Genomic DNA, 23,980 nt, shown 5'->3' on the forward strand with positions numbered 1-23,980 from the left:
GCGTAGTGACCCTGCCTGCTAAGCCGCGGTCCCGGGTTTGAATCCCAGTGAGGGCATTTATTTGTGTGATGAGCACAAATATTTGTTTGTTGTGTATTACGTACGTACGTATACAGTGTGTGTATTCCATACGGGCGAATATTTGGATAACGATTAGTATTGGACCTAAGGAGCCTAACTACATTTTTTTTTATTGAATAGATGAGATATTTTTTTTCATACATAATAATTCAGCCCGCAATGTATTACGTCCACATCAATTAGCGTACCTACCTAAACGTCATTACGACATGACGTTTATGTCATGTCAAGTTAATATGGACGGCGTACATTGCTGCTTGGTCAGATTTAAAAAAATAATTACTCTTAATTAACAACACTTTTTAATAAAATGATTATATTATATGATTTGTATGGTTAGATACTATAACTGGATACATTATTCGCCCGTATGGAATCCACACACTGTATACGTAAGTATATTTATTACAGGTTCATATTTATACTTTTTATTAGATAATTGTCTCTGCGAGAAATGTACTAGTTATAGTACAATTTTAATTAAAATAAATAATCGTAAAATTCATAATAATTTTCAACCACATAACGCGGAGTACGCTGATTCGAATCCAGCATTGGACACTTGGAGGCCTTGGTCATATTTTCGTTGTATATAACATTTATTTCAGTTTATAGTTAAAAATAGTATAGTTTTTTTAAATAGTTTTAGTTAATAGTTTTTTGTATGTATTTAATTCTGATTTTAATTCTTGTAAAATTTGTTTTGTCATATTTTTAGCTGTAGTGTAAATATTGTATTTGCATGCATGTCTATGTGTTTTTATGCAAATAAATGAATGAATATGAATATGAATATTCCATTAGTCAGTTACAGGTCGACCTAATACAAGCGGTGTTTAAAAGAAACTTTGTAATAAAACATAAGACGGTTGCAAAAGAAGCCTCTTTCCTAAACACGTGCTATTCTTAGCGTAAACAATAGGGTCTCACCTCATTCTTAAGGTTGATGGGCCCTTCATAACGTCTGAGCGAAGGCGAGTGCCTCATATACTTACGAGCGAGTCTACTCTAGCCTTTGTTTGTGAATAAAGTTTCGTGAAAACCGCATTTTTTTTTTTAATAATAAAAAAATTAAAAAATATGTAGTGATTGACAATTGGTAGACTAAAGTATATGTACGTGCAAAAAAAAAATGGGAGGGCCCTCTCTCCCTCGCCGTGTCTTGCGTGGGCGACGGTCGCGCGACCGTCGCCATCGCGTCTCATACTTCCATATCGATAAGGTTTGATTTCGTATGCGTCGCATCGCCGTCGCGCGACCATCGCGCGACCGTCGCCCACACAAGCCACGGCGTTACTGGGGTACGGTTACCTTGCTAGGGTAACCCATTCTGAAGATTGATGGTGACTTAGGACGTCAACTGCACCATTACATAACACCATTGCTAATATTGACTTATAAGCTATAGTTATAGTCTAAACGGTCTAAGTATGTAAGCATAATTTCTATCAAAATTATAGAATATTTATGATTGAAAAATGTTTCACTTTTTCAGAGAAAGGACTAAAGTGGCGAGTTGTCTTACTCACGTAACTCTAATAGTTATTTTGTTATACAAGGGGGCAAAGTTGTATTTTAACACCGAGTGTGGAATTGAAAAACGAGCATGTGAAAGGATTATATAGTTGAACCACGAGCGAAGCGAGTGGTTCGAGAATAGAATCCTGAACTTGCGAGTTTTTTAACACACGAGAAGTAAAATACATTTGCAGCCGAGTGTAACACAAAACTTTTCCCCTCACTATAGCGAGGAAACTACAACGCAAAAAATGCGTTTATCACTGCTTCCAGTAGTTCCACATGTGGTAAATCCTCTCTATTACTAGATTCACCTACTTTTATCAATTTTAAAGCAGTTAATTTGACTTTATTCAAGGTCAAATTACTTTACCCACTAGTGGACAAAATGCGTTTTTACCCGCTGGTATTAAAGGACAAAACACGTGTTTCCGAGCTAGTGAGGGGAAAAGTATATTGCTGACACTGCAATAAAACGCTCGTAGATATTTATACCATACACCACACCCGGACACCATATTTACACCATAGATGGCAGGCCGGGGTTCAGGCAGACCAAAAAGGAGATGGCGTGACGACCTGGACGCATTCTACCCAAAATGGTGGGAAAATGCCGACAACAGGGTCGAGTGGAGAAAGCGAGGGGAAGCCTTTGCCCAGCAGTGAGACACAAAAGCGGCTAATAAAAAAAAAGATATCTATCTGAATCGCTCTTGCGTACTGGCGTGACAGAGCCAGACTACCTTTCGCGGCGTTTCGTTTTCGTTTCGCGTCGTAGAAATGCCATTCGGCTACGGGGCCTGGGCTTAGTATATACAGGCTGTTTAGGGTGAACATACATACAGAGTGTTATTATACAGACTGAATACCCTAATGCGAACTGCTAAGGAATGGAACCCGGGCGAATACAATCTGGGTGTATTCAAGTCAAGAGTGAATAGGCTGTTACTGAACCAGTGAGCTACAACCTCGGCCTTGTCGTCACTTTCCATCAGGTGCGACTAAGGTCAATCACTGGTCGGTTTATAATTTAAAAAAAAGAATACACAGGGTTGTGGTAACCTACCTCATTCTTAAGGTTGATGGGCTCTTGCTGCGGCCGGGGCGGCGAGTGGCGCCCCACGTCCGCGCCCTCCGACATATCAGCCTCGCATCCCGACTCGTCTGCAGACAAACAATGTTTTATTAACTTTAAAATAACCATAATCATGATACAAAGTTTAAACAAAAAAAATCTCGACATAGTGGACGGATTTACATCAAACATGGCTAAGAATAAGAACATTCCCGACTAATTCAGCTTTTAAAACGCTACAGGGGCGAAAATGCTGAAATGGAAAGGAGCCCCCGTTTTAATTGGGGAATTTTAGTTGAAATAGTGTTATTAATTAGTTTTTTCGAAAAAAAATGTCCATTCAGAACAACTCAGTTAAAAGATATTGCGAAATAATCTTTAAAATCGAGGTTCCGCTCTCGACTGTTTCCTTCTTCAAAACTTAATCGTAACGAAATTTGAGAATCTGAATAACAATGAAATAATCTATAATGGACCGTTTAGTTTTTTTATCTAATTGTTACCAATTTTGAATAAGTACCACACCTTTTTTGCGCCATAATCAATAACAACTGAATTCGTACAACAAAAATCCATACTAATATTATAAATGGGAAAGCGTGTGTGTCTGTTTGTTTGTCCGTCTTTCACGGCAAAACGGAGCGACGAATTGACGTGTTTTTTAAGTGGAAATAGTTGAAGGGATGGAGAGTGACATAGGCTATTTTTTGTCTCTTTCTAACGTGAGCGAAGCCGCGGGCAAAAGCTAGTTCTATATAAAAACAAAACGCAACACCGCTTACGCAAGTACCTAACCTAACCAGCTACATATTACTAATTTGTGACCTATCCATTCAAATGAACGAATGATTCTCAGATTCCATTCACCACACATTTCCTGTCTCGGCCCCGCACTTGACCTTGCCGCGTAAGCATGTTGGGACAGGTCGCGAGAAAAACCGTTACGGTTTTCCTCTTACCCGCCATTTTCTTTACCAGGGAACTTTGGAGCTAGATGTGAAGATACTAGCGTTGAGAATGGGCTGATAAGGCGAGTTGCCGTGTGTTTTACTTGTGGAATGTGATCTTTTATAATGTGGGAAATATTTTACGGGGAACACGGGGATTTATGAACTTTGTGTTAAGGATAACAAAGTTTTGTCGTGTGAAAGATGTGTCTGAAGAAAAATGGTTAGCCAGTTTTATTTGTTTGATATTTGAGTTTGTTTGTTGAAGCTTGACAGGAAAATTCGTTATTTGCAGCATTGAGCTTTTTGTATTCCTAATTAAATACCAAATACTATTCATCAACTATTATAAAAATTCTAAGGTCAGGTAAGGTAAGGCATGAACGAACTTTAAAATAAAGTTACTCAGTAACTACTCACTCTATCACTTTAATATAAACTAATATATTGTTTTACATAAAAGCCAAGTGCGTTGCTCAATATCGTAGCTCAAGAAAAAATCTGCGAATATTATAATCAAGTTCTGTTTCATTTACACAGATAAACAAAAAACTGAAACATGTCTTTATGCCTAATAATTTAAATATTAGAGCCTTGCTCAAATATATTTGTTCGCATAACCATGTACCTGATTAACCTGATACGTAACTGTACATGGCACGTATTTCATCCTTCAACTTAATCCACAGAAATAAGATAAAGAACATATAAATCTACATCGCACACTATTACGAACGGACAGGATACATAACCCAATCAAGGGGGTGAGGGGGGTGGGATGATCCTTAACGAGTTGTTAAGACACAACCAATCATTGTCTCGAAAACGGCCGTCGCAACGTGCCAAAATTCAAGCCTGTGTTGAGATGGTTGAATATCGATTGGATTGGATAAGTGCCTATAGTCATGGGTGGCTAACCTTATGGATTCATAATAATTAAGAAAATAAGTATAAAGAGTTAAATCTTCATAAAGAAGCTTTTTCTTAAATCACGATTCATGATATTGTATTAACCACCGTAAGCTTCATAGACAATCTGCCGTCTAAATATATCGTACCTACTGCAAATTTCAGTAGTTGAAGTTAGACATATTTTAGTAAAAATTTGATATCCGATATTTTTTTTATAAATAATGCTATTTGTAAAAAAAATATCTTCGGTTACCGGGATAGTCACTCATGAAATTTAATACATAACTAAATATTCATATCGCCGGGATGTACTATACAACATTTTCCGCAACATAATCCCTTTCCATAGTTTTAAAACATGAAATTAGGTACTTGAATACTCTTACATACTAAGAACTAAAATAAACCTAACATGATACATGATAAACTAGCTTAATAGCATTGATCCTTATTAACAGATATCGTGAAGTATCTTCAATAGACTACAGCACTATAAGTTAGTCGATCATAAAGCCAGCATAGACGGCCTCTAAATTTTCGTAGCCCGATCCGGGCGGTCTTTGTCCTATTAATTTGTAATGTCCCCCCTAGACCCCTAGATGCATGGGGTGGCACGTAAAGGGGTAGTGCAGGATAGCTGAGTTTGCGTTTAGAAGATGCGTTTTGGTATTAGTATGAATGGTATGATGTTAAAGTAGGGTGTTATAGAGAAATGCTGCAGTTTTTAAGGTTTACCACTTTGGACTGGTAGTTTTTGGCATATTAATTTGTAACTTCCCCCTTAGACCCTTAGATGCATAAGGCGGCCCGTAAAGAGGTGCAGGATGGCTGGATTTACGCTTAGAAAATTTGTGTGCAAAGGTTACGGTGACCGCTTTCCATCAGGCGGATCACATTATGTTTGCCTCCGACGTGGTATAAAAAATAGCTTACATTATTTGTTATGATTCTGAAGTAGTGTATTATCGCAACATGTAGTTAAAAGTTGTTTAAGATTTATTATGCCCACTTTAGAATCAGGGCAGTATTTAGCATATTAATTTGTAATGACCCCCTCTTTATGGAGATGCTTCAACTGCATTAGAGGTACAGCAATATAGGTGAATTTTCATACCGAAGTAAATGCGTTTTGCTATCTATCTTACCTAATAATTAGATTATATCCGAATACTTGAATTTGAAAAAGCAAGTTACACTACAAATATTGTTAAGTAAAGAACATAATCTATCGCAGCTTGGCCTTATTAATTACAGGAAATGTGCCGAGCCTAGATGAAGGGGGGCTCAGACTGCATCTAAGGGTTAGGACACAATGTTGTTACTGAGAAATAAATTAATATTGAGAGACACCTTACACAAATAAATCCAGCCCCAAAATAAGCAAAACTTACTTATACTCATATGTATAGATAAAGACATACTTATTTACATCCATGACAGGAACAAATATCTGTGTTCATCACAAATACAAATGACTACCGAGATTCGAATACATTTGTATTAGATTTGTTGACGACCGGTCTGGCGTAGACAGTGACCCTGCCTGCTATGCCACGGTCCTGTGTTAGAATCCCGGTAGTCATTTATATTTGTGATGAACACAGAATTATCTCATCTAATCTAATCCATCTGTCTGTCTCTGTCTTAGTAAGTAGGTAGGTATAAGAGTTTTGAATGATTCATGGTTATTTTAATTAGACTTACATTGACCGGGATATACCTACCGCGAGCGCGAAGGACGGTAGATTGCGCGCTGTCTACGCAACTTTGACATCCACCAGCCTTCTTCAGTTTTCCGTGATCATGATGCATGCAACTGCGTCGAAATATCGAGAGCTCGACAAAAAAGGTAATCACGGTCCATATCCCGGTCAATATAAGTCTATAATCTGTCAAACAATGCTGTCAGTAAATAAGAACAAAGAAAACTATGTATAGGTATCCTTTTCTCTAGCACCCTAAAGAAAAGGATACATATAGTTTTCTTTGTTCTTATTTACTACTGACAGAGTATAAGTAGATATCGTCAAGGCCAAACCATGAAACTAATAGCATAAGCTTAAGCAACATGAACGAGTAAGCTAATAACAGAACTATTGCTAATTTCTGTTTACATTCAATAGAAAATACGTTACGTTACGTCTAAACAACGTCTAAACCTTACGTCTAAAATTAGAATATCTAAATAAAAAATAGCTGGTGAAAAAACAATTTAGAAAAAAGGTTTTAGGTGGAATAGTACATTACATCAGAGGCCAGGAAAATGAGGATTTCCGGCCAAGTGGGTATATACGGGATAGGGATACGAGGCCGGGAATCCGTTTTCACGCCGAGGCATGTATAGTGATTTTCTCAAACATACAATGAAATAAAAAAAAAATCTCTAAAGGACAATATTTTAAAAAAAAAGTTACTTTGCAGGCCTAGGCCTAAAAAATAATATGAAATCCCTTTACAGTCCTCTCGAGTTGTTGCGCCCAAAAAGCGATACTTCCCAAATATACTTACACTAGTTATTATTTTCCATTCCCGTTTGTTTCTTCCCTATATTTTTCACACAATATAAACAAAAAGAAATTATTTCTGTTATGTATTCTACCGGCACTATTTAAAATGTCAAAATTAAATAAATATTTGTTTTAAAACATACAATTATAGAAATAAACAGTTTTAACATAAAATAATTTTACTCATACCAAAGTGTTTGACCCGCAGATTTTATACATCTCTTGTTTCAGTCGCATCTATTGTTGAAGATAAAGTTTTTCCCTTTTTTTTTTTTTTTTTTCTTTTTGTGTCATGTTTATTTTCTAGTTTCACAGTGCCTTGGCGTAAACTATAATGATATGTTATTGTTTCATTAATTAATCCATACATACTAATTATTATAAATGGGAAAGTGAGTGTGTGCACTGAGAGAAATTTGCATTGTGAATTTAACTGTAGGGTCAAAAATAGGTTAGTAAAAATTACTAAAAAAAATCTAATGTTTTCAGTTTTCATGAAAACCGATGTATATCGTAGTATACAGTGCCAAAGTAATGAAGTGTTATGTATGTTCGGTAATGTATATTAGGATAGACAATGCCAAATATGGGTCAGTGGAATTTAAATAAAAAGAAATAAATAAATTCATTTTTATTTCATTTGTATACCAAAAATCAAAACGCAGTATACAAAAACCGAACCATAGGTACATTATTTTGTATGGAAACTCAAAAAGCAATTCCTGGGATTCTTCCCTTTAACAAAAACAGCCTAACATTTAATGCAAAAAACAGTCGTCAACTTTTGGCAATATTTACAGCACCCCATGTCATTTTCAGTGAAAAAGAAATGTCCAACATGGCAAATCGTCTGCAGGTAAATATATCATACTCATCATCTTTTTCTTCAATTGAAGCTGCATGTTGAAATGGGGCTTTTGACCAGGTGTAACTAAGGACAAACTTTTTCAGTCTTTTCGGCCTATTGGAAACTGGTGCAATTTGTTTCTTGGCCCTTGTTTTTCTTGTTCCTCGCGTATTGGGTTTTGACGATGTTGGCGTTGTAGTAACAGATGGCAGAGATAGTAACGAAGAAATTGATGGGATATTAAAATAGTCGGGTTCTCGGGTGGGCGAAGGACAAATTTCTCGATTTATTGGGGTCAAGGGGGCAATTTTCCTCTAGATTGTCTGACTGGTGGTTGTATCCTGTTTCGTTAATTTGCTCGTTATTATTACTACTATCACTCTCATCACCGGAGCGAGAGCTACAAAGCAGGTTCAAGCGTTCGTAAGAAGAGTCAAGAGAAGACGTTACAGAGGAAAATTCGGGCGATGAAAACATCCTAAGATAGTCAAGCTCTCTTTCGTCATCAGAATTGTCACTTGTCTCAATAAGGGGCATTTTTAGGAATTAGGGCTAGTATTTTAGCAAATCTTATTTGGACTACATGCTGTTGAGAAGCAAAAATATCTAATTAAACTAATTCCAAAAATTGCACAAACTTGGCAAAGTATATTACAAAATACATAGAAATAAATCGTATTTCGTAGTGAAACTGGCAATGTTTATCACAGTAAACACACACCTATTATAGTAGTTGACCAGATACTTGGCATTGTATATTGTGATATACAAACAGAATTAAACGGCCACCGACGATGCAAAAGCAATCCAATCGGTATACAAATCATAGTAAACACACAAAAATATATCTATCAACCTGCTCGATCTATTTTTTAACTATATACACTGTTAAAAACATGAAAAAAAAACAGTTAAAACCTTGCGAAGGGGCGGCAGTTTCCATCGGTCGGCCATTTTGGATAAAACTGACAATTAAAAGTGTTGCCACAACTTTGTATTAATTTTTTACCGAATACGTGTAGATTGAGTCAATATGATTTGCTATTAAAAATAATTTAAAGTACTTAATAACTTTTGTAGATTTATTTTTTGTCAGTGTATATCCCAATAAACAAAATCAAATAAAGGGTTAACAAGTTCGACTTGTTGCGGTTTATCCGTTTGAATCAGCCAAACGTATGTTTAAAACAATATGTGTCAGGTTGTTTTTATAAAATCGACTTGTTGATTCAAATATATTGCCGATTCAAATGACAAGTAGCTTGTTGTTTGAACCAAAGAGCACGTAGGCGCTATTTTAACCAAAAAACTTGTTGAACGAACATGAAAACTGGTTGTATTTTCTCTCAGTGTGTGTTTGTTTGTCCGTCTTCACGACAAAACGTGACTTTTGAAATGGAGATAGTTGAAGGGATGAAGAGAAACATAAGCTACTTTTTGTCTCTAACGCCCCACTTCCCTGAAATGGGGGTGAAAGTTTTAACGCGAGCGAAGCCGCGGGCAAAAGCTAGTAAATAAATAAATCTGTCGCAAGATCACCATGCACCACACCCTGTTATCGGTAAACCATTCAAAAACGTTATCTCAAGACAAACCGTTCGCCGGTCGATCTGCGATGGCGGCTCGTTTCCGATAGGATTAGGCCAGACTTACTGTTCGGTCAGGCCCCCTCCTCCCCACTAGGGGGGCATACCCGACGGCGTTCTAAGATGCGTTTTAGGCCTAAATATGGGTTGCAATTTTTATAGGTTAGGTTTAGTGTAACCCATTTTTTGGCTACGCATTGCCGAATTGTAAAGTTGACAAAAACGTGAATAAAACCTCGTTCGTATTTTCGTACAGAAAATGTTAGTATTATTTTGTTATTACGAGTAATACAAAAATCTGCAATAAACTTTGTACAAAAAAAATACAAAAAAAGGATGGAATCTAAAAGGGGTTACAGTTTTAAGTGCGATTTAAACCCCATTAAAATCGTTTTAGTATTTTAAATAATTTAAATTTTAAGTAAATCTTTCTTTCTTTCTTTATTTCATAAAAATCGTATCTGCAATGGTGTTGCTATTGGCTATTTTTAACCGACTTCAAAAAAAGGAGGAGGTTCTCAATTCGACTGAATGTTTTTTTTTTCATATTCAAAATTATGGTAACCCTATTATTTGGTCCCAAGACAGTTTAATCTTTTCATTGGCATAAACAAGGTGGGACCGAATGTAGTAAAGCAAACACCTACAAATATATATTATAACATGAAACAGTTTATTTTATTAGACATATGTCAAGTAACGGGTTAAAGGTATAGTTTCCAATTTCAAAACGTTGCCTCAGCCTACGCACGAAGTAGCCAAGGGGGTGCGAATTAAGGGGGAGGGGGCACGTCGAATATCGCACTCGGTGCACTGACTTTGCAGCAGTGCTGTTTAGGCAACGATATTTTGATACGTAGACGAAATAGTAAGATGTGTGAGGAGGAGAAACTAGTTGTTTGTGCAACGAGAGAGCAAAGTTGTTTTCTTCTTGGACTTTTTTTAATTGAATTATATCATTATCTTTATTTGCATTTAAAAAGGGTTAACATAATAGGTGTTACATTTTTTTTCGTCGTCAATGGAAAATTGCAAACAGGTATACGGAATCCGCCTGATGGAAAGCGGTCACCGTTTTAACCTGAGGACAGCGTGAGATCGAGATTTTTTAAAAGTACATGCGCGTTGCCGATCCATTAGAAACTTGTTAACATAATAGGTGTTACATAATTTTTTGTGTACCAAATCTTTAGCCGGTTATTATACATCATTCTGGAAAAATGCGACCTAATGACGGCCAAGTTTACGACTTGGCCACGACCGGTGGCCAAGCTGGGAGTATTGTGACTGTAGGTGAGTATTGTGTGTGTGAAAAAAAAAATGTTTCCTGCTTGGCTTGACATTTAGAATTTTAAGGTAAAAAGGAAATTAAATGTTGTGATGCGATTTTTTCATACTTTTTCAACTCTGGTGATTTCAATATTTTACCATCAGTTCAATTACTGTTATAACAATAGAAGTGAAAGACAAGCGAATTTTCCTGTTTTTTATTGAGAACTACTTTTAAATGACGACCGGTCTGACTCAGTCGGTAGTGATCCTACCTGCTAAGCCGCGGTCCTGGGTTCGAATCCCGGTAAGGGCATTTATTTGTGTGATGAGCACAGATATTTGTTCTGAGTCATGGATGTTTTCTATGTATATAAGTATGTATTTATCTATTTAAGTATGTATATCGTCGCTTAGCACCAATAGTACAAGCTTTGCTTAGTTTGGTGCTAAGTTGATATTCTGTGTAAGGTGTCCCCAATATTTATATTTATATTTACCTCTATATAAAATCTATCTTCTTTTCAGGCCCCGTAGCAGAATGGAATTTCTACGACGTGGAACGAAAACGAAACGCCGCGAAAGGTAGTCTGGCTCCGTCGCGCCAATATGCAAGAGCGATAGAGATAGATATCTACGAGCGCTTCATTTCGTGAGCGTTTGTGCCATTCGGCTACGTACCCAGAGCTCTCAATTTTCAATTACACAAATAATCCTTTTATGTACTTATTTATAAGCTTTACAAGTACCTACAGGTGGTGCTTTTTTTAGGCACTAGTGCGAGAAGTTGTCCATTTTTTGTCAGGTCGAAACTTCGGAGGGCCATGTGTACTGAAAAACGTCGTACAATACACGTGCGAAAACGAAATTCGTAACTCGTGTCGATTTAAAACACTCCCCCACTCATTCCGAACTTCCTCTTTTCTTGTACTAGTATCGTAATGTACTATTTCAGAGATCAGTTAAGCTTCAAATATCTAGTAAGTAAATTCAAAATTCAACATCATTTCACTTACATCTGCATAAATTTAAACAACAACCTCACAAAATCCAACTATTAGGCTAAATAATCATTAATTTCTAAGTAAAGATGAATTGAGAAATGCATCCATTATCCACGACAATCGCTTCCCAAATTTTACCCTTATTCATAGTAAGGTAGAGCTGTATTTAGCAACTGTAATAATTAATGCTCTATCGAGTGTGCATGAGTAATCGTATGTATTTCCTAGTATCGGTGTAGAGAATGTAGAGATCCAATAGGGTTGATTTATACTAATGATTCAATAGTTCTGAGTACATCTTTAAATAATTTGTAATGTAAATAGTTTGTAATGTAAATAACCTGTATACACTATCCACAGACCAACCCCTATAGACATCTATTACAAGACGACTCGCGGTGGCCAGCCTTCCTAGTATTTGCACTGATATAAGCGCGGGCGCTCGCCGTGCCCGATCAGTATCGACCAAGTAACAGACTCGAAAGCAGCGCGTGTTTTTCGCACAAAAAAATTGGAAAAGGGTATTTTGATGCCTTAAAGATGTCCACCTGTAGTGTGAAATGGTGTGGAAAGGTAACAAGAAGCTCAAATTTAAAAACAGACGGCATTACATTCCACAAATAAGTAATATTTATAATTTATTCAGAGCCGGCATAGGTCAACTTACATTGGCCACTTACGCGTCAGTAGAGGGACAGTCATACTTCTGTCCCTTTTCATCTGGCGCGACTGCCCGCCGTCCTTGAAACGGCCAATCACAGTGCGCTTAACACATTCCCCGCCCGCTCCTCGCACCCCAAACACTGGTGACTCGTATCGCGAACCAAATATACAAGACTGCCACTCTATAGGAGGTTCTCTGTGACACTATCGCATTGGGAAACTGTAAAGATAGCTGTAACACTTATATAAAAAAAAATAAAAAAAAAATAAAAAAAATAACCCGGCAACCTTCAAATCAAGAGTGAACAGGCATCTTCTGGGCGAGCTCACTCCATCGTAGGCCACGTCTTTGCCTTTGGCTAGTCTGTGGCCAAGAGTACGCCCATTTATAATAAAAAAAAAACTTATGAGCTATGAAAATGGAATTTTCAGACTTTATTTCGGACTTTATTTTATTATAGAACTTTCGAAGCAAAGTTTTTATATTCAACTTCATATGATTGGTTAGGAACACGTTCCAATATTATCAGTTTTGTATTTTTAGTACTTCTAGAAAACGGTTAAAAAGATCTGAATAAAATTTTACTAACACTTTTTCCGTATTGGAATTATTTTAAATTAAAATGTTAATTTTGACAATTGGTGGATCGAGTCCGGAACACCACGCTGCGCTCCAAGACGAAAATTATCGATGTAGCCCGGAAGGCGGCTAAGCTAAAATGGGACTGGGCTGGTCACGTCTGCCGGATGCCGAACGAGTTGTGGGGCAGAATCACCACGGAGTGGGAGCCCGAAAACTCGAATCGGTGATCTGGCAGACCCCGACAGCGATGGCGGAACGAACTGGACTCTTTTTTGAAGGAATGGCCAGACACGGCTTTGAATAGAGAGAAGTGGAAAGATTGGGGCTCCCCCCCCCCGCCTCCGCCTTTGCCCAGCAGTGGGACACGACAGGCTCCAAATAATAATAATAATTTTGACAAATTTTCGCAACATTGTGAATCGGATTCAATCATTCATAGTTAAGTAAAATGATATAAATGCAACAGAGAAAGGATCAACCAATATGAATTCCAGGCCAATCTAAAACACTGTCTTGTAGACACTGCTTTATTTGCTATAATAGTTATTCGCTTTATGATGTTTAGTACAGTGTCGCCTCTACTTTTTACTCTACGTTGAAGGGTAGCGAAACGCGAAGCTAATGTGTCGTATATATACGCATTACTTCGGTAATATAAGCGGACAGAGATGCTCAATCAAATGAATACAATGATGTACATATATATATCGTATATATTTTATACAAATGTTACATAATAAGGATTAAAGTCACCAAATTGAAACTCAAGTTAAGACAAAGACTTTGATTTATGATTTTAAGGCATTGGGCTATAACTGTGCTGTGATTTTGGCAATTACTGTAGGCTATGACTATGGCAATAAAAGCTGTAGATATTATTACGTTAAGTTGGTACCTAACATTTTTTCTATTTTATTGCATGTCAATGTGTTTGAAATCCTGAAGTCTATAGGCTATATGGTTTACCCTACTTCGTTTTAATATGTACTCTAATCTATCATTTTACACATTTTAAAATCACATTTTTTTTTATTAGTCTATATGGTGTCCCACTGCTGGACAAAGGCCTCCCCTTCCTTTCTCTAGTCCTCACGGTTTGATGCCCGCTCTTGCCAGTCGCTGCGAAATACGCGAGATCGTCCCGCCATCTCTTCTTTGGTCGTCCTCTGCCCGAAAATCACATAAAAACTACAAAATGTGCTAACATTTGTGTTTTCGACAGTACACTGACCTTTAAGGCCTGATGTACCCCTAACCCCCTCGTAAGGCAGTGCGTTCCCATGCACCCCCCTAGATAACACCTTTATGTCACATTATGATGTGACGTGTGAGGGTTGACCAGTCCCTCTAGCCACAAGTACTATCATTGACGCTTCATATGTAGTATGTAGTTATACTCAGTGCGACACAGTTGCGTATTCTTGGCTAGAAGGCATGTGACATCATGTCGTTTCAAACGTATTTGTTAGAGTGTGATGGCTTCGTAGACATTTTATTACATTTCCATTTTCCATACCTTAAAAAAAAACAAATCATACGTACATTATTAACTTGCTTAAAGTGTAATTTTGTCAAGATCCTTTATCTCGGAAGGAAGTATCGAATTGAAAATAAAACCGTGACATATAGTCAGGTCTTTATACTTCGCATACCTCTGGCCGGGCACTATGTAATTAAAAGCTGGAAAATTGTCTATAAGACTCTTATCATAAGGTAACTTGTAATTAAAAATACCAACATTGACACAAAATTCAAATTTTGTGCACAACCATATCATATCACCGATGATGGTATCGTATCCAAATATCCATCTCAAAATCATAATTTTAAAACATCTATACCGCTTTGTAAACTATACTTTACATATACATATATCTATATCTATAGGCGCGTAGGTAATGCCATTTGCGGCCCTCAGTTCCCGAGTCACCTATCAATTCCAGCAGCTAGGCTGGCTAGATCTTTCGGCCCGAGCAGGCCATAGATTAATGAGTTAATGTGTCTACGCGGTGCTTGTGGCATAGAGTATAGGCCAGAGTGGCCAAATTTTTAAATATTTCAGCCATTTTGTGAGATAGTAACTAGTAAATATATTGTTCTAGTGAAAATGGGTACAAAATACAGACATTTTTTATTTCAGCTGTGTAAGATTTTTTGGTGCTTAAAAAAAACATTATAAGGTATCTTGACATAAAAACACCATCCCTACTTTTTTGCGGGTTACTAATTTCATTGCAATTTAGCCCACACTGGTAAGTCTCACCATATCATATTCATGTAAAAAAAAGAAACATCAATCAAAACTGCTTTCTAGACAGATTATAAATAAACACGTGACGTGGGTAATGTCAATTGCGGCCCTCACTTTCCGGGAGTCACCTGTCAATTCAGCTAGGCTGGCGGCTGGCTAAGTTTTTCGGCCTGAGCAGGCCATAGATTAATGAGTTGAAGTGTCTACGCCGTGTTTGTGCCATAGAGTATAGGCCAGAGTGGCCAAATTTAGGATTTTAGCAATTTCGTAGGGTTGTAATTATTTTTTTCTAGTGAAAAGGGGACAAAATTTGTGGAGCTACGACTGTCAACTTGCAGACCACATTTCTAACAAATGGAGGAAAAGAGTAAACGGGAGTATTTTGTTAATTTCGTGGGGGAATAATGATGATGTGACAATATTTATTTTTACAGACTTTTTTATACCACGTGGGTGGCAAACAGGTATACCGTCCGCCTGATGGAAAGCGGTCATCGTAACCCATGGACCTGCAACTGTTGCCGACCCATTTAGAAACTTGTATACACTCCTTTTTTTAAGAACCCCATATTTTCTATAAAATTAAAACCAACGGCATATTTCTCACAGGTATACTATACACATAATGCGTGTAACTTAATTTAGGTTGGCGACTGCTTTGCCGATCGGACCGTGCGCCGAGCAGTGCCATAGATTAATGAGTTAATGTGTCCACCACGGGTTTCGCACCCCTGCCTCACAGAATAATCACGCAGAAGGGAAATTTTACAGTTTTATTAGTGTGATACCTACTCGTTTAATTCTTAGCGTCGTTTAATCAATTATACGGTGTGAGGTAGGTAAAGTAATTATATAGGTACAATGGTATTTAAAAGTTAGAAAAATTAATTAAAAAAAAAGAATTGATTAAGAATAAAACTTAATAACAAAACATGACATTTAGGCTCTTTGGTTAGCTAAATTGTGTTGGATATTGATTTTAATATCACGCCAAAAGAAATAATCCTTGGCACCCTTTTGTCCAGTCGTTTCAAATATCATTCGCGATCCAGAAACAAAAATAAGCGTACAAATTGCTTCTAAAACAACAAAAGTCGACCGGAAAAATTCACAATCGCAACGAATCATTAATCTCAGAAACAAATGGAAATCGGCCGACATCTGCTATACTCTGGAAAAAAAATGGCGGCCTATAGTCGACAGTTGTCACGTTATACTCCAGGATTAATTAGAAATGCGATTAAAAGCAAACAAAACAGGGAATGGTGAACTTAAATTAATGAAAAATTACCACCCTCGGCGAGCGCTCGTCAACTCTTTTTTTTTAACGGCCGCTGCCGCGCATTAAGCGGCTTTAATTTGAATTCGAAATAAGAATTACGCGCTTTTATAATTATTTTTTTTCGGCCAGTGACGGTTGATTCCTAACGAGGGTTGCGAGCTTTGTGAATATGTTGATTTTTTAATCAGCCCGCTATGTTTAGAAATACATGGGCTTCTGAATAATTTTAGTCGTGATTTTGGAAATAAGTACCTACGTTACAGTATTAGCGTGACTACCTACTTGTTCTCATATAAAAGTATACAAACAGAAGTAGTTCCGTTCAAGCCAAGTTGGCTGGGATTTGAATAACCAAGCAAGTGCAAGTGTTAAGTAAAATAGCACTACGAGTCTCTAGACTACTCAACAGATACTCAGATGTTTTCATTACTTAGTTTAAACAATTGAGATTTCGTAATTATTTAAAGTCTAATGAGGAGTTTCTTAAAGATATGTACCTACCAAATTTCATAAAAAAAAATACCTTATTTCTGGAGGAAAGATGCATCATTAGTACATTACTACAGAGGTCGGGACAAAGGGCATTTCCCGCCGAGGTATGTATAGTGCTTTTCTCAAACATGGTATGAAATAAATAAAGTCTACTGAAAATAGTAACTTTGGATGGCTGTATCTCCTAAACGGTGCGTCGTAGCGCAAAAATAATCGAATTTTCGTTCCCCTTTGATGCCCCGTATACGCTTATAAAAAAACAAAAAGTTAAAAAAAAAATTCAAAAAAAAAAACGAAAAATTTTTTTTTGTATGAAAACGCACCCAAAATCAAATACTCGTATTGTCTAGGGCCCGTACCAGTTGCAGTCGGCACGTCTATAAAGCCCCTTATAGTTTTTTTTTAATTGGCTAAATACCTGGATGCTATGTCACAATTATCTGTGTTTGGAAATTAAAAAAGAGGACTTTGCCGGCCTTGGCCTGCAAGGTTTGTATGAAATTCCATTATCTATCAATCGTCCTAGCCGCACCTGCAACGTCATACTTCGCTGCCAATTATAAGGCACATAACATCAATATTTCATACCATGTTTGAGTGCTCCGAGGAATTGTTCGGATTAATCCCTACCGCTTCTTTCCGCCATCGCCCTACGCGACAACATTTCCATCGTCATCATCTAGATGGCTGGCAGTCCTCAACTGTGCGTTTCTCCAGAAACTTCCTGCACAGCTAAACTTGGAATGAATTGTCGCCTGCGGTATTTCCGGACCGATACGACCTTCAAATCTTCAAGAAAAATACACCCATCTTAAAGGCCGGCAACGCACCTCCAACACCTCTGGTGTTTCGGGTGTCCATGGGCGGCGGTGATCGCTTACCATCAGGCGACCTGTCTGCTCGTTTGCCTCCTATCCCATAAAAAAAAAAAAAAAAGTAATTTTTATTGACCTGTCCATGATATACCTATTTTGTCTATAAATATCACAAATAACTTTCGGTAATGAATTAGGTTAGGTACATATTGTAGCAATCAATCTAACTTATTATATATTCAATTTTCACAACACGATCATTACCTAATGACTAAAAATATTTATAAATTGTTTACCGTAATTTTTATTCATAACAAGTATCTACAGGTAAAATCAATATCATCGTCTTTGTATCAGAATTTGACCAATACGAAACGTTTGACACCAGCTGTAAACAAAGCTTGTAGTTCCTCGAAAGTAGCTCTTCCTCTGGCTATTTTGAAAATCATCAAGTTAAAATTATAGGCCATTAATAATGAGGTGTACTTAGTTATACTACACAAATACAACACAAAAATATAAAAAAATCTACTTAGTTTTTCGCTTCATCCCACACAAAATCCATACGTGCTTGAGAAAAATCCAAATAATTTAAAAAAAAAACTCGAGAGCTCGAGTGTGACTCGAGCGGCTCTCGCGAGCCCTCATTGCCGCAAGTGTCCCGATCACTTCTTATTTCCCCCTTATTGTTCCAAATTTGAATTTCCTTCGTTTTTTTCTTCTTTTAAACAGGTGCTTTAGAGAGTGTAGCTGGCTGTTTGTAAATTTTACCTATAGAACGTTCTATTTTTTTCTTTTAAATCTGTGCTTTGGAGAATGTTGCTGGCTGTTTGTAAAATTAACCTATAGATGTAGTATGCTGGGAAAGTAAGCTTCAAGGGATGGCAACGTGCATGAAATAGGTACGTCTAGAGTTGTAGGCGTACTCGTAGGTGACTGCTTACCATCAGGCGGACTGTAGGTATGTTTATTTACCACTGACGTGATTTTTGCCTGTGTGGTGACGGGTTAAGAATTTCACCACCCCCTTTCTTCCCGTGGGTGTCGTAGAAGGCGACTATGGGATATGGGTTAAATTGTGGTGTAGGCGAGAGGCTGGCAGCCTGTCACTGCAATGCCACAGTTTCGTTTTCTTTTAACCCCTTATTTGCCAAGAGTGGCCCTGAAGCTTTAGTAGTTTTATGTGCTCTGCCTACCCCTTTATGGGATACAGGCGTGATTGTATGTATGTATGTGATTTTAAAACTTATGTAAATTAATTCTTGGATTTTTTTTATTGACTTAAAATAAAATAAAGGTCAAATTATTGTACCCTACTTTTTCTTTCATTCAATGAGACAATAAGGGCTGTTATTTTTGAAAATAGTCAGATTGAAACATTTAAATAAAAAATAAGTATTATATAAAACAATTGATTAACATTATTCCACATTATTGCACATTAAAATCAATTAAGCCCTTAAAAGTCGTATAGTTGTGCGTAATGTACGTAAATCTATTTTAGACTACAATTCAGCGTCATCAGACGATAACTCATATGTCATAAGCATAACAATGACAGTATTATACATAATTCATCTTACCAAGTCATTAAATCACACATCAGCACATCGCTATAAACTTTAGGACTATTAATACACTAGTTCAAAGACATGTCGTTGTATAATGGTCATTATGTGATGACAAAGAGTATTTTATTGGTGCAAAAAGAAGGGAATGTATGAGTGCGCGTGAGCATAGTTAATTTGGAGGTATTAAGAGGAAATGTGATGAATGAGAATTAATAAACTTTATTTTAATGCAACTTTACTATTGGCCGATTAATAAACAGCGTGACACTAGCGTACATATTTATGTACCATAATTCATAATAGCAACTATTTAGTTGCTATTATGAATTATAAACTGAAATGATATATAGTAGTGTTACTACTTAAAAGAAAACAAATCAAAAAATATTTGATAATATAATTAGCTTTGTTCCCTACATTGCTATTATGAATTTAATTATAATATCTTCAGCCAAATAGCACTAGACCCTGCTCATAGTGTTGTGTTACTGCCGGTGAATAAGGCTGCCAGAGCTCATCGAGGGTGCGGTGTGCTGGTAACGGAAGGATCTACGGAACTAATTTGTTCCGTCTATTGTCCTTTGAGTCGTCGGCAACCCGAACCCTCCTTGGAACCAACACTCTTTTTTGCTGTATACTGAACACAGCAAAAGGGAATGTACAAGCTTCTAAGGGGTTGGCAACGCGCATGTGACATTCCTTGACTTGCAGGCGTTCATAGGTTACGGTGACCGCTTTCATCAGGCGGACCGTATGCTTGTTTGCCACCGACGTAGTATATCAAAAAACTAAGAAAACAATTAAGAAGAAAAGCTATTAAGTCAATTTTTCAAGCGGTCTATTTTTCTACGCAGAGATTAGATTACGTAACAAATATAAATATATCAATATAATACATGAAAATGGCAAAGTCCAGACTGACTGAGTGACTTAAATCAACGCACGGCCCAAACCGCTGGTGCTAGATTGTAAATTTGGCACATAGCTTCGGTATAAGTTCTAGGGGTCCACTAATAGATCAAGAGCCCAGGCCCGCCAGACCTTCCTCAAATTCTCAAGGATGAAACTTTGGGACAATGTAGAGTTCACATCGGCGTTTAATGTGTGCATATTTTCTAGTTCGGCCCATCGGCCAATTTTTTGCTATCAAGTGATGAAGGTGAAAAAAAAAGTGCTTACTTTCCTTAAATTCTCAAGGCTGATTTGTATATATGTATTAGAGCACGTTGTTAGAAATTGGTTATCATCAATGCCAGACCGTTTCCGCCGGCCATAACTTTTACCAGACGCGACAAAGTTGGCAAAATACGACTCTAACTTACCTCATTTTCTCAAGCCTGATTTTGATATATGATACGCAGGGACCTATAACTAGACCGTTTGTAAGCAGCCAGACCAATCGGATGGACCCAACCATCCGCCAGACCGACTTAAAGTTTCGATATGAGCATTAGTAGAATTGAAATATTCCGGGTCTATAAAAGCTAAAAACTTGAATTTTCTACATTAAGGTACGTGTATATTGTATACTTGACGTAATAAGCGACTTTCAAAAATTTTACTTCTAAGGAAATAAAAAAATGAAAGTTTATATGTGGTGCAAGATTAATTTTAAGCTATGAATTTTATTTACACTGCGTAAGTACATGTGTATTTTATTATAAATATAACTTTTACCAGACGCGACAAAGTTGGCAAAAAACGACTCTAACTTACCTCATTTTCTCAAGCCTGATTTTGATATATGATACGCAGGGACCTGTAACTAGACCGTTTGTAAGCAGACAGACCAATCGGATGGACTCAACCATCCGCCAGACCGACTTATTACGTCAAGTATACAATATACACGTAGCTTAATGTAGAAAATTCAAGTTTTTAGCTTTTATAGACCCGGAATATTTCAATTCTACTAATGCTCATATCGAAACTTTAAGTCGGTCTGGCGGATGGTTGGGTCCATCCGATTGATCTGGCTGCTTACAAACGGTCTGGTTACAGGTCCCTGCGTATTATATACCAAAATCAGGCTTGAGAAAATGAGGTAAGTTAGAGTCGTTTTTTGCCATCTTTGTCGCGTCTGGTAAAAGTTATATTTATAATAAAATACACATGTACTTACGCAGTGTAAATAAAATTCATAGCTTAAAATTAATCTTGCACCACATATAAACTTTCATTTTTTTATTTCCTTAGAAGTAAAATTTTTGAAAGTCGCTTATTACGTCAAGTATACAATATACACGTAGCTTAATGTAGAAAATTCAAGTTTTTAGCTTTTATAGACCCGGAATATTTCAATTCTACTAATGCTCATATCGAAACTTTAAGTCGGTCTGGCGGATGGTTGGGTCCATCCGATTGGTCTGTCTGCTTACAAACGGTCTAGTTACAGGTCCCTGCGTATCATATATCAAAATCAGGCTTGAGAAAATGAGGTAAGTTAGAGTCGTTTTTTGCCAACTTTGTCGCGTCTGGTAAAAGTTATATTTATAATAAAATACACATGTACTTACGCAGTGTAAATAAAATTCATAGCTTAAAATTAATCTTGCACCACATATAAACTTTAATTTTTTTATTTCCTTAGAAGTAAAATTTTTGAAAGTCGCTTATTACGTCAAGTATACAATATGCACGTAGCTTAATGTAGAAAATTCAAGTTTTTAGCTTTTATAGACCCGGAATATTTCAATTCTACTAATGCTCATATCGAAACTTTAAGTCAGTCTGGCGGATGGTTGGGCCCATCCGATTGGTCTGGCTGCTTACAAACGGTCTAGTTATAGGTCCCTGCGTATCATATATCAAAATCAGGCTTGAGAAAATGAGGTAAGTTAGAGTCGTATTTTGCCAACTCTGTCGCGTCTGGTAAAAGTTATGGCCGGCGGAAACGGTCTGGCATTGATGATAACCAATTTCTAACAACGTGCTCTAACACATCGATGACCGTAGTCTCAAAGGGCGTAAGGGACAAAACACGATTTTTCAGGAGAGCCAAAAAACTATTTATTTTTGACAAAAAAAATCATAACTCTTTTATTTCTTTATGAATTTTGGTGCTTGTTTTTGATTTTTTCATGTATCTTTCAGTTCTTTTTTACTAAATAATAAATATTACGCTAAGTGGATTAATAACAGAGATAGATGTACGTTACGCCAAAAAAAAATTGAGTTTTTGAAAAGATTTGTACATTACGCCAAAAACAGCTATATTCAGTTCATGAATATTTAGGCGTATTGGACACAAATACTTGGTTTATGAGAACGATTTGGCGTAAGTCGTACACTACTCTTAACAATAATTTTGTAAAATCTGCGTCAAATTTCATGCAAATTGCTATTTTTCTGCGTATTATGTAATTAAGAGGGAATCATAGTTTATTTTGGAATTAATCAAATTAAAACTTCGCAATTAAATTACATTGTTCGTTAAAATTGTCGTATATAGCACTGAGTACTGTAGGGCGGATCTATCAATGTATAAAAATACTTTTTTCGAGGTTTTCGTAAACGATGGGTGCGATTTTGATGCCTCTTGTGGAGGCCGTTCTTAGAAAAATAATGAAAAAGTATCAATTATTGGTAAGTGCCTCCACAAAGCTATTTAAAGCAATGAAAAACACATTAAAAAGTGTTTTGGAACTTACTTATTTAGTATTATATTGGTCATAACTCATAATGGTCATGTATTTAATTGTTTACTCTTTTTCATAGTTTTTCACTATGTTCAGCGGCAGTTTAATTCCTGTAGCGTTACTATAAATATCGACGAGGGTACATAGCAAAACATACAAAGCAGAGTTATTATATCGTTGATTTTTTTTTCGATAGCTTTGTGTAGGCACTTCCCATTATTTAATTTTTTTTTAAATATTTTTTACGTCATTTGCACCCTATAGAGCACCAAATACGCACCCATCGTTAAAAGATTTCTTAAATTTAGAAAAATGATCCGCCCTGTCACGTACATGAGACTGGGGAGTTACGCCAAAACGCACCAAAAAATTTTTTTAGGTTGGTGGATACGACAAAATGCTCTTTCAAACTTGGTAGAAATGACGATTTTTTTTAGGGCGTATCGGACATTTTTTCAAAGGTATCGAGACGTTGAATATACCATTCGATAGAGAAAAAAAATCTGAGTATAACTGCATTCATAACTCATTTTCGCCATTTTGTCCCTTACGCCCTTTGAGCCTACGGTCATCGAAGCTACGATGCCACAGACAGACACACACACAGACAGACAGACAAACAGACAGACAGCAGACAGACAGACAGACCGACAGACAGACACGTCAAACTTATAACACCCCGTCGTTTTTGCCTCGGGGGTTAGAAAGCATTCATAACGCTCTCTCGCAACAGCACCTTAAGTCATTCATAATCACCGTAACCCCGCAATTTTACCGTCGCACTAATTCCCCGGCACCAAACGCAATCGAAATACGCACTGCACTCGGGAAAGGTAAATACGTATATTAAAAGCGTCGCTGAAACCGAAAGTGGACGCGTCCGGGAGTATTGTTAGTGCGAGCGCGGGCAAATGTATGACGGACCAATGTAAGGAGACC

The 23,980-nt window shown here is 36.9% G+C and overlaps 1 protein-coding gene across 4 annotated transcripts in view; it reads right to left on the reverse strand.

The window, feature by feature from the left end:
• LOC125230060 (POU domain, class 6, transcription factor 2) overlaps positions 1 to 23,980 on the reverse strand; it is a 310,978-nt gene that overhangs the window by 242,977 nt on the left and 44,021 nt on the right. For all 4 annotated transcript variants that reach the window (XM_048135050.1, XM_048135053.1, XM_048135048.1 and 1 more), the window contains exon 3: positions 2,666 to 2,763. In XM_048135050.1, the coding sequence (XP_047991007.1) occupies positions 2,666 to 2,740 (75 nt within the window). In that variant the 5' untranslated portion in view covers positions 2,741 to 2,763. The remainder of the gene's footprint in view (positions 1 to 2,665; positions 2,764 to 23,980) is intronic.

This window comes from Leguminivora glycinivorella, chromosome 10 (assembly GCF_023078275.1).
Source record: "Leguminivora glycinivorella isolate SPB_JAAS2020 chromosome 10, LegGlyc_1.1, whole genome shotgun sequence".
NCBI classification, from domain to species: Eukaryota; Metazoa; Arthropoda; class Insecta; order Lepidoptera; family Tortricidae; genus Leguminivora; species Leguminivora glycinivorella.